This window comes from Zea mays, chromosome 9 (genome assembly GCF_902167145.1).
Source record: "Zea mays cultivar B73 chromosome 9, Zm-B73-REFERENCE-NAM-5.0, whole genome shotgun sequence".
Taxonomy (NCBI): Eukaryota; Viridiplantae; Streptophyta; class Magnoliopsida; order Poales; family Poaceae; genus Zea; species Zea mays.
Genome location: NC_050104.1, coordinates 25,650,462 through 25,662,234, shown reverse-complemented (window position 1 = coordinate 25,662,234; position 11,773 = coordinate 25,650,462). Strand labels below are relative to the sequence as shown.

At 48.1% G+C, this 11,773-nt stretch overlaps 2 protein-coding genes across 4 annotated transcripts; one reads left to right on the top strand and one right to left on the bottom strand.

Annotated features, from left to right (window-relative positions):
• The first annotated feature begins 5,072 nt into the window (after positions 1–5,072).
• LOC100273963 (BBR/BPC transcription factor) lies at positions 5,073–10,555 on the top strand. Of its 3 annotated transcripts, none has more exons than XM_035962155.1 (3): positions 5,073–5,369; positions 7,674–7,795; positions 9,116–10,555. In XM_035962155.1, exons 2-3 carry the CDS (start codon positions 7,727–7,729, stop codon positions 10,037–10,039), a joined length of 993 nt encoding a protein of 330 aa, XP_035818048.1. In that variant the 5' UTR covers positions 5,073–5,369; positions 7,674–7,726; the 3' UTR covers positions 10,040–10,555. The 3 variants fall into 3 exon arrangements, with proteins under 3 accessions (XP_035818048.1, XP_008658294.1, NP_001141822.1); XM_008660072.4 differs by having other exon boundaries at positions 5,085–5,247; NM_001148350.1 differs by having other exon boundaries at positions 5,163–5,317; positions 9,116–10,422.
• On the bottom strand, positions 10,547–11,467 carry LOC100280578 (uncharacterized). The gene is made up of 3 exons (NM_001153497.2): positions 11,395–11,467; positions 11,066–11,302; positions 10,547–10,964 (listed from the first exon to the last, which is right to left on the bottom strand). Exons 1-3 carry the CDS (start codon positions 11,395–11,397, stop codon positions 10,722–10,724), a joined length of 483 nt encoding a protein of 160 aa, NP_001146969.2. The 5' UTR covers positions 11,398–11,467; the 3' UTR covers positions 10,547–10,721.
• Positions 11,468–11,773: the final 306 nt, after the last annotated feature.

Genomic DNA, 11,773 nt, shown 5'->3' with positions numbered 1-11,773 from the left:
CTGAGTCAGTAGGCTTGTCATCCTTTGGATCATTGACGAAGGACTCCTTCTCCTTATCATTGACCACCATCCCCTTGCCCTTAGGATCCATCTCTTCGGGCGATTAGTCCCTTTCTTGAAGAGAACAGTTCTGATACCAATTGAGAGCACCGAGAGGGGGGGTGAATAGGTGATCCTGTAAAACTTAAAACTTAACACCACAAACTTGATTAAGAGTTAGAACAATGAAATCAAGTGAGTAGAGAGGAGAGCTCTTGTGAAGCACAATAGACACAATAAGGACAAGCACAAGAGACACGAGGATTTATCCCGTGGTTCGGCCAAGTACAACACTTGCCTACTCCATGTTGTGGCGTCCCAACGGACGAGAGTTGCACTCAACTCCTCTCAAGTGATCCAATGATCAACTTGAATACCACGGTGTTCTTCTTTACTTTACTCTTTCCCGTTTGCGAGGAATCTCCACAGCTTGGAGTCTCTCGCCCTTACAATAAGAATCACAATGAAGCACTAGAGTAAGGAAGGGAAGCAACACACTCAAATCCACAGCAAATACGCACACACAAGATCAAGACTTGAGCTCAAAAGAGTATCACAAGGTTCTCACTAGAACGGAGCTCAAATCACTAAGAATGTCAAAAAAGTGTGCAAGAATGAAGTGTGAATGATCAACAATGCTCAAAGGTTGCTTGGTGTCTTCTTCCATGCGCCTAGGGGTCCCTTTTATAGCCCCAAGGCAGCTAGGAGCCGTTGAGAGCATTTCAAGAAGGCAATTCTTGCCTTCTGTCGCCTGGCGCACCAGACAGTCCGGTGCGGATTTCTTTCCTTCTTTGGCGAAGCCGACCGTTGGCGCTTTGGAGCCGTTGGCGCACCGGACAGTTCGGTGCCCCTTCTGACCGTTGGCTCTTGCCACGCGTCGCGCGCGGATTATGCGGCCGACCATTGGCCCGGCTGACTGTTGGCTCACCAGACAGTCCGGTGCACCACTGGACAGTCCGGTGATTTATAGCCGTACGCCGTTAATTGCTTCCCGAGAGCAGCCAGTTGACAGACACCGGCCTGGCGCACCGGACACTGTCCGGTGCACCACCGGACAGTCCGGTGCACCCAGACCGAGCTGTCTTTGGCTGAACAAAGCCATCTCTTTTCCAACTTGATTTCTCCTGTTTCCAGCACTTAGACACAATACATTAGTCTCCAAAATAATGTACTAAGTCTTAGAAACATACCTTTTCACTTGATTTGCACTTTGTCCATCACTTTGCCTAGATTAACATAAGTCCACTTGTGTTGGCACTCAATCACCAAAATACTTAGAAATGGCCCAAGGGCACATTTCCCTTTCAGTACTGCGCTTCCTTGGGGCCGCCGCAGAAGACATAGAAGGTAATTTTTCAAACCAATGCAGCGGTATCGAGGTGCCTCCCGCGTGGCCCGGTGAAACCATCATGCGTGGGGGTCGTGGGTCAGTCAGCCGCGGGGACAGACGTGGCAGTTGGCGTGACCGAAGGCGGACTGGCAATGATTACGTCAGCAAATGCACGGAAGCGGTGCGCCAATCGCCAGTCAAGTTTTGCCCCCATCTGCAGGCTCGTATTCTCCCTGAGGTGGGCCCGGGGGCCACTGTCGGTATCCTGAAATAGGGGTACCCCTTACTACAGTATGAAGGCACGGTGTCCATGCGGCTATCTCTAGTCGCGTGGCAAATAGCACCCGACTCCACCACACGGACGGCTCCGGGGCTGCCACGTGGCCAGAGAAGACGATATGCTCCAAGGCATCAACAGTGGGTCCGGACCCCCATGGGAAAGTGTCGGACCCCTGTATATACGGACCGGACCTCCAGGTAAGGTCCAGGACCTCCACGGGCGCGAACCGGACCCCTCTGTGTGGGGTCCGGGCCACTCACAACAGGGTCCCGGGATTCTGGGGCAAAGAGTACCCGGACCTTAATCAAGACCAGGCGGGGGTCCGGAGCCGACACATGTCCGGACCACGCCGTGTACGCTTCTGCTCCCCGCTTAGGCGGAGACCCGATGCTACCATGAGGCCCACTGCCCGTGACGTAAGCCAGCGGGCGGAGCCTGACATAAGGCCTCTGGGCCGCGCGGCCTCTGCATTTATTGCGGATAAGCCGCGCCGCCTGTCCACTCCACTGGCAGGCGATGTGCCGCCTTAGCATTTAATGAGTCCTGTCCACTCCACTGGCAGGCGATATGCCGCCTCAGCATTTAATGTGCCCTGTCCACTCTGCTGACGGGCGGCGACCAGCCATCCTGTAGGCGACGTGCCTGTCCATTCCGTTGGCAGGCAGTACGCCCGTGCTGCGGCATACACTATGCTCATCATCACTCGCGCGTTACCAAGGAAGCTGCGGCGACATATCGACACTTTATGCGCTACGGACATTATGGCGCTCGGAGTTCACCCTGGCGTTACAGGCATTAGTTGCTTCCTTCCATTTGTCCCTGGGCCCACATGTCGGGGCTCAGTATCCTTGTATGTGCCCCTTGATCTATAAAAGGGAGGGCACACGACGTTACAAGGCAGGCTCACTCAGATCCAACTTAGACTCTCACACACACTTACAAGCTCTCAAGCTCAATACAGCACACAGTGGAGTAGGGTATTACGCTCCGGCGGTCCGAACCACTCTAAACCCTCATGTGTTCTTATGTTCTTCCTGATTCCATCTAGCAGGCAAAACGCTTAGGCCCCTCCTCATCTTAGAATTTAGGGCGGATGCATTCCGCCACCCGGCCGAAGAATTCCCTCTCCGACAGTACTCATGAACTAAATGTTTGAATATTTTTTAGTAGGAAAAGGAAACCACGGAAGAACACCACCAAAAATTGGATTCCGAAAGAGTTGCATACTTCTTCTTCACATACAGTACCTGAACAGCCAGAGCTAGAAGAGCTTGAAGAGCCAGAAGGGGTACTACAAATATACAGTAGAAGGGGTACTACTACATCACAGCCAGAGCTTTCAGAGCCAGAAGAATTTTGGGCAACTGCATCACAGCCACAGCCAAAACAATTGGGTCTTCTACTCGGTGAGCCAGTCGGTGCACAAATCACTTCACAAGTGGCTGATGCAACAGCCCAACAGACTCCACCAACTTCTCCACCACCAATAAGGAAATGGCTCGTTAAGAAGATCAACCCCAAGAAGAGACTGAGGATTAGTGTTCACAAGAACCAGCATTAATTCACTATGTTGTACTGTACTAGTCAGTTTGGTCAGTTAGTTTCAGTCTTTGTACTGTACCAGTTAGTTTCAGTCTGTTAAGAAGAACCAGTCTGTTGTACTGTACCAGTTAGTTTCTGTTTCTATTGTTGCCTGAACAAGTGTACCACTTAGTTCATTTCTGTTTTTGTTGACCAAACCAGATGTTTCTGTTTCTGTTGTCGCCAAACCGAATGAACTAAGTTTGTTTCTGTTGACCGAATGAACAAACTTCTGTTGTCGCCTGAACAATTCTGTTGACCGAATGAACTAAGTTCATTTCTGTTTCTGTTGTCGCCAACCTAGTTTCAGTCTGTTGTCGCCAACCTAGTTTGTGTTAGGTCCTGACCGAATGAACTAAGTTGTTGTCGCCAACAGAAAAGAGAATAATGTTTGGTCACCAGACATAATTCTTTTGGTCACTAGACAGGACCACCACCAGAGAGAATAGACAAACAGAACCACCAGACAGACATAAACACCAGACAGAACAGACAAATGGCAATTCGAGATTAGAACAGACAAAATATATTACATAGAACAGACAAAACTGCATTTTGGTTCTACATAATACATTTGGAGCTCCAGACAAATAACGCTACTGTTTCATTACAACAACGGTTCTACATAGTACATTTGGAGCATTGCATACAAAATACCTTCATCCAAACCAAACAGGAGCTCACAAGTACATGGTACGATCATATATCTCTTTGAACCTGTAGTTTATGACACGATAATGCTCATCAAATGAGACATTAGCTTTATTCTCTTCCCACTTCAGGTCATCAAAAACAATTTCTCATAGCTCTGGATCTTCTGTACTGTAGCCATCACGAAGTTCATCATCATCTAAAGGATGTTCATCATCTACGGAAGGGTTGTCATAAAGGTCCCAACTCGGATTCTTTGTTTCCAAATCTTGTTCACAGACAATTGAAGTATTCTCTAGCATCTTGCACACATGTTCCAGATGGCCACAAACCTTTCCTATCTTGCCACCTTCTACTTCTGGGATAGTGGAACACATTTTATTAACCGAATGCAACAATGTAGATTGCCTCCTCATTTCTTGAATAGCGTATCTCAATGAATTCTTGATGTTCACATGATACTTGAAATCGATATTTTCCTGTTCAACAACCAGATGATGAAGTTAAAAAGGACATGGCAGAAGGTGATAACCCTGAACCCTAAACCCCTGCAAATCCACGCGAGACAGTTCTTGTACCCTATCTAGCAACAAAAAACACAGCGTACAAACATAGGAGTGCATGAGTTTGATAATACGTACGACATTTGATGAGACCTTAACTGCTTCGACCTTATCGACAACAATGGCGGTGAACTGAACCGCAACGCTGGCCTCCTTCTCTACAATAATGGCCGCGCATCGCGCCTCCGAAGCCGCGACGGTAGCAGCACGAGCCGCTTCAACAGCATCGGCAACCACTTAGCTCAGAGGAAGATCCATTCGCAGAGGAGCAGAGAGACGGCGGCTAGGGTTTCTAGATTGGGGAAGACGGACAAGTACCCCGCGTGAGCAAGAAACGGCGGCGCCAGGTTTTTGACGGCGTGAGCACGGAGAGAATTAAATGGTGTCCGCAGACGCAAATGACTGATTGTTGTCCATATCAGTCATAGTCTGTCGGTTGTGTCTCCAAAAGATCGAAGACATCGACAACGGCTCCATTTAGTCGAAACATGTATATCTTGTTCCATAATGGCAATTCTCTAGATTGGCAGGGTGCATTTTCCATCTCCCATTCTACACATCTACCCCTGACTAGTGGGCCATCCCGTCCCCACGCACGGACGCACAATTTCCTCCGACTCTACACGGACCGCAAGTCCGCACTGCACTCCGCCACTCCCCCAATCCCCAGCAGCCTCCTCCAACCCACGAGGCCACGAGAGAGAGAGAGAGAGGCAGAGGCAGCCGCTGCCCCGGAGCCACGCCTCCCCTCGCCTCAGACCCGCGGCTGGTGCTCGCTCGCCGGCGGCGGAGCGCCGGGGCAGGTAAGCCGGCCCCCCCGTGCCCGTCCTTCGGAAGTGTCTCTGCAGCAGAGGAGGACACGCTGCTGACAGTGTGCGTAACCTCCCCCCACCCCCGTCCAACCCCATGACCGATTTATGATCCGGTGAGCAGCAGCGATTGCTACCGATTTCTTCAGCGTCGCGCGGGGGAGGCCGCATTGGATTAGCGCTCCCCCTCCCCCCCTCGCGGCGTTTGGGCCGGCCGATTGAGATGTTGTAGGGTTTACCGCTTCATCTGATTCGTGCCTCTGAGGTTCCGTTCCGTTACTGATGCGGCCTCCTGGCCTGATTTGAGGAGGCAGGGATGGGGGCAATTGAGGTCCTCGTCGTCTGTGGGTACCCTGAGCCTGCGGTGTGACTATGAGTGAGGTTTTTGGATGGTGCAGTGGCAGCAGACCAGTAGTGCCGCCGGTATCTGCTGCTGCTGCTGGAGCCGGTACTCGGTAGGATTGGGATTCGGTGCTTGAGTAGTCAGAGCTAGAGCCGCTGCAGCTCCCCGAGCCTAGCTGGGTTGTTGTCCCAATGGCGTTCGGTTAGTGTAGTATCAGCATGAGCATTGACTGGTTTGAGGCTTGACTGTCTGTTGGGGTTGTCGGTTAGCGCCGACTGGAGACCTTGCGGCGCTTTAGGTCTGTGAGAGGTTCAGTTCAGAGTCATGCCGATTGTTCTTCCACAGATAACAGTTGTTCACAAGTTCATCACTTTTAAACTTGGCCAGTTCTCTTGTGATAAAACATGTTTATCGGTTTCGCCTTGTTGACAGGTGTCCGGTAAACCTGCATGCCATTAGTTTGAGTGCACGCATACCGTATGTGGCCAGTGCATCTATGAATTGCATTTTGAATATTATGGCACTCCCCAAAGCCAGTTGCCGCTGCGATAGGATTTGCAAAAAGCTTCTACGTCTTTCAGTTGCTCTTATTCATTTAGCCATGCTATGGACATGGTGTATGATCTACTTAGCCACTGGAATTCCTGGTGAACATTTGGAACAAGAACCCTTTTAGACATTGCATGCTGTTTTACTGTTGGGATTTGGGAGTACGCATTACATACCTCCTGTTGCAAAGTGTATGCAACTGATGTTAGGTACTTCCGTACTAGCATATTCTGCTTCAAAACTTTTGTGACCATCCAGATTGAGCATGGGTGGACCCAGCCTTAGGCCATATAGGACTAGGCCTACCCTATATTTTGGCCAAAATTGTTAATACCGGTTAGTTTTAGAAGGTCCAAACTAAAAATGCCCAACGTCTTTAAGTACTCCAGTCTGTAGACCATCCATCCCTTGACCTCGTGGTACCTTGTGCTTAGTCTCCACCAGGTTCAGATCACATCTTGGATAATACCATATTTGAATGTGAGATATTTTTGCTAGTCATGTCTAGGTTCAAATTTTGGGTCCTCCACTGATCGAGGTCATGTTTCAGATAATAGAGTTTTTGATCCAGTACATATTAATTCCAAACATGTTTTAATAGTATAGTATGTGCATTGGTTGATAAGACACTTGACTGTCTGGCAGGGTTGTCATGCCCCACACTGAACCATCTGTAAATGATTGAAAGCACATGGTGATTGTTTGACATTGCTTCAGCTGGAGAATTTTCTGTACTTTAGACCTGTGAAAGTTCAGATTCAGACTCGATATCTATAATGCTAGCTCATACAGCCATCGTTCACAAGTTAATGGCTTTGTTAACAGATGTTTGGTTAACCTTTATGCCATTAGTCTGAGTGTACACTTACCATATGTGGTCGATGCATGCATGGATCGCTTTTGCTGGCACTGCATCTGCATAAACCCAGTTGCTGTTTAGTTAGTTTTGTTGTGAATATGACGAGTGATATACACCTGGTGACATTTGGAACAAGCCCTTCTAGATAATGCTCACTATTTTACTATTGTGGGGAGTACACTATACATGCATTTGTTCATGCCTCCTGTCACTAAGAGTATACAACTGATGTCAGGGACTAGTATATTTTGTGTCTTTTTTTGCCGCAGTCCCATTGAACTCTTGATCCGGAGTCAATCCATAGCTATGATCTTCTATTTTTTGTAGTCATAACTCAATAATTAACATGATATAAATGTTTTCTCATTCACCCATTGATCTATACCATGCCATACCCACTGGTGATAGGTGGGCCTAGATCCATACACGTGTAGTTTCTTGTTTGCCCATATCCCCAATTTTGCTGTGGCCTTCTGTTCTCACAAATTTCCTTTTTTGAAGTTTGAACTTGCTACCTTTGAGATAATATGTTCTTTATTCCTTTGTGCATTTCCTATCGTCCTTGTTCCAGATTTTCTGGAGCTATAAACTTCCGACAAGATAATCTAGCTACGTTTTGGTTTGGAAAATTCTTTTTTGTCGTTAATTTTTGTTACTTGTATTTTGCAGGTGATCCACTGCTATCATTACTGCCCTATTTTGCTGGCTGCAGGCTTGTGATAATGGACAACCTTGGGCATAGAGAAAATGGCAGGCAAAGGCCTGAGCAATATAAAGCGCTTCATACTCAGGTTTGTGTAATTCGCCATCTAGAACTTATGCAGCATTTCAGAAAAACAGACTAAATGTGGCATTGGCATCTATTTCAACTGTTATCACTAAACACTACTGGATGTTTTGGTGCATTGAACCTTGATTTTGAGGATGTGTCCCAAACATTTCTATGAACAACCAAAAAGTGTAATGCCTTTTCTGCATAAAAGCATATAATTCTAACTTTATTTGATAGCTTATGGTCTGATTATACTAAAACAGAGGAAGATAAAGGATTAACGACTGGTCTAGCAGTTCATCTTTATTGACCTATTAACTAAGGTTAACAAGTCTAAGAGGTTTTTGGGAGGAGTCAAACACTACAGAATTATATAATTGAAATGTTCATATGTTGCATTTTTTACATAGGGAAGCTTGTTATGATGGTGCATTTTTGGTTGCTTTTATTGTTCTTTCTGTATAGCTAAGGGCTTGTTTGGATCCCAGGAGCTAAAGCAAAAGTGACTAAAGTTTAGTCACTTAGGAGCTAAACATCCAAATAGAAAGAGCTAAAAGTGACTAAATTGATACCTTTTATCATTTTAGTCACTTTTAGCTCTTCTTGTTTGGATCTTTAGCTCTTGGGATCCAAAAATGCCCTAATTATAGGCTCAGATTTCTTGTGAGTATGAGGTTGCATCTGGGCCAATGTATCCAGTTAGTTCTGTCATATCTTTGCTGACTATATCTGGTAAGTTGTTTTGCAAGTTACTGTGTCAAAATCTGTAATGCATTTGCTGTTCCTCATTTTGGAATGAATTATTAGAGATGCAATCATGCAACTACCTGTGCCTTAATATTGATGGAGGGAAGTCAGAACTTGCAAACACTGATCATGCATTTTCTCTCAGTCATGTGGATTAGGCTTGGTCTAGTAATAGTTTCTTTCTGCCAGTCATATTCTATTGTCTTTGGCTTCTTTTTTGTTGGGAGCGCCTTTATCATGAGCCACATTTATTGTAACAATGAATACACGTTGGGAGTGCCTTTTATCGTCTGCCCATTTATGTAACTAACAACGAATACTCAGCCTCGATAGTGTGAGTTTTTATATAATCTAAATTTTGAAGTTATTTTGTGACAAGCAGTAACACCTTTTTTTTGTTTCTTTCATAAAATGTTTGGTTTCTTGTGCTATGTATTACTGTGTAACAATTATTAGGACTAAATTTGCAGTGTGGAACTTTGAGTTAATTTCAACATGCATGACTATTGGTAACCTGCTAGCTATTTTTGTCTGATGCAAGCATATTTTCCCTAAAGATCATGGAGCTTATAATTTTTGTTCTGTGTTTCAGTGGATGATACCTCAAAGGCAGCTAAAAGACCATCAAAGTATGAATCTCCTGGCACTGATGAATGAGAAGGACAGTGCCATCCGAGAAAGGGACCATGCTCTCGCTGAGAAGAAAGCAGCTATAGCTGAGCGAGATATGGCATTCGCCCAGCGGGATGCTGCAATGGCTGAACGGAATGCTGCAATAGTGGAGAGGGACAACGCCCTAGCTGCACTCGAACTCGCCCGTACAAATGGGTTTAATATGAATAGTGGGAATGGATTTCACCAAGGACCTCCTCTCAATGGAACAAAGAACATCCATCACCATGACCATCTGTCTCATGTCCAAACATCCCCGCTGCAGCTGGCCAATTCTCCATATGACCATGTCAGGGAGATGCACATATCAGAAGCATACCCTATCGCAACAGCTCCCGCAAGTGTTGGGAAGGCTAAGAAGCCAAGGAAGAGCAATTCTCAAGCTTCTCCATCGAAGAGGCCATCAGGTGTACTCCGAAAAACCAAGAAAGCAACCAGCGACTGGAAGAATGCGGGGACTACTGGTGGAGCAGGAGATTCAGCCCGCGCTTCTGTGATGAAGAACGAGTGGAAGGACCAGGATCTCGGCCTGAACCAGGTGGTGTTCGACGAGTCAACCATGCCCGCGCCTGCCTGCTCATGCACAGGGGAGCTCCACCAATGCTACAAATGGGGCAGTGGTGGGTGGCAGTCGTCTTGCTGCACCATGAACATGTCCATGCACCCGCTCCCGGTGATGCCCAACAGGCGCCACGCTCGCATGGGGGGAAGGAAGATGAGCGGGGGCGCGTTCGCGAAGCTGCTCAGCCGGCTGGCAGCAGAAGGTCATGACCTCTCGACTCCGGTGGACCTCAAGGACCACTGGGCCAAGCATGGCACGAACCGGTACATCACCATCCGGTAGCCAGCCGGCGGCCACGTTGAAGCCTGAGCCTGGAAGGGGGGAGAGATCACACAAACGTCGCCTTGCCCTGCATCCCCTAAACCCTCTCTTTTGCTATGCTCTGTAATGCCATTGGTTTGTAGTGGATGGAGCACTTCTGCGTTCATGAAACCACAGCGTTGTAGGTTCTCCCCTCCATTGTGCTGGACTAGTAAACTGTGCTCGCGAGCTGGAGTGCTGAAGTCCGCGAGAATCCATGTGTAATTGTAGCTCAGAAGTATTCGTCGCGTGATAGCTGTACAGTTTGACATCTGGATTCGAGTCGAGTGGTGGTAGTTGAAGGTCTACTGTATATAGTTGGCTTCAGTATCATGGCCGCCGTTGATCTGAAGCCGACGTTCCAGAAATCCAGACAGATACACAAAAAAGGTGGTGTCTGCTGCTGAATTATTCGCAGAACTATAGTCTCTAGGATACCCAGAAACAGAACTCGCAAATCTGAAGTTGTTCAGAAATGAGAATCTAAAGTTTTTTTTAGAGCTCTACAACTACAAGTGTTTAGAGAGCTACAGATCCATGTTTCAAAATCAATCAAAAGTGTCCTCGCGAAATTACTCTCCTCATCCTGATTTCCATGAGTAATAATAGTAATTAATAAGGCCACGGGACAGGACTGCAGGAGCAGGTGGAAGGCAGTAGTAGTTCAGAGGGCTAGCGGGTTGGCGTGGATGGTGACGCGGTTGAGCCTGATCTCGGCGAGCGGCCTGTCCCCGGGGCCGGTCTGCGCCTTCTCCATGAGGTCGAGGACCTCGAAGCCGTGGATGACCTTGGCGAAGACGGTGTAGTGGCCGTTGAGGTGCGGCTGCTTGGCGTAGGTGATGAAGAACTGGCTGCCGTTGGTGTTGGGCCCGTTGTTGGCCATCGACATGATCCCCCGTGCGTTGTGCTGCACCACCCAGCAAAACAAAAATTCGTTTCGTCGTCAGACACAGAGCAGAGGGCAGAAAGACCCAACCAAATCATCAACCGAAAAGAAGACCAACCAACCTTGAGGGACTCCCTGAACTCGTCCGCGAACTTGGTGCCCCAGATGGAGGAGCCGCCCTTGCCGGAGCCGGTGGGGTCGCCGCCCTGGATCATGAAGCCCTTGATGTTTCGGTGGAACACGGTGCCGTCGTAGTAGCCGCTGGCGCAGAGGGCCAGGAAGTTCTCCGCCGTGCGGGGCACCTGGTCGCAGAACACCTCGCACTTGATGTCGCCCAGGTTCGTGTGCAGCGTCACCGACTGCCACAGCCATCCGCGCGTCGACGCCGTCAGTACGGGATACGAATAGGATAGGATAGCACACAGGTCGGGCGGCGGGAGAGAAGGCTCACCATGGCTACGGGCGGCGGGTGGGAGGACGCGCGCAGCAAGGCTGGTGAGTGGTGACTTGGTGAGCGGGACGCAGCGGGTGGGTGGGCGATGTGCTTCCGGTCTGTGCTGTGCGACCCTAAGCAATTTTCCAGGGAGAAGGCGTAGACGAATCTTCTGGAAGGCGGGTATGGGCCGTGTTGGTCCCACAGGCTGTTGGGCCACGCTTTAGTGGACCCGACTGAACCCTAAAAACTCAGCCAAACATTTGTGTAATTAAGTAGAATTCCCGAGTAATTATGCAGGCCGTATGAGTTATTTTCTCGGTTAAAATAATTCCTTTGCCGTTCATCTTATTTAAATACTAGGTCAGTATCGGTGTGTTGCAACGGGGACATATAA

Coding starts and splice junctions, on each gene's coding strand:
- LOC100280578 (NM_001153497.2), bottom strand. Junction 10,965..11,065: donor AGTTCAGGGAGTCCCTCAAG/GTTGGTTGGTCT, acceptor TGGGTGGTGCAG/CACAACGCACGGGGGATCAT.
- LOC100273963 (XM_035962155.1), top strand. CDS start 7,727: ATGGACAACCTTGGGCATAGAGAAAATGGCAGGCAAAGGCCTGAGCAA. Junction 7,796..9,115: donor ATAAAGCGCTTCATACTCAG/GTTTGTGTAATT, acceptor TCTGTGTTTCAG/TGGATGATACCTCAAAGGCA.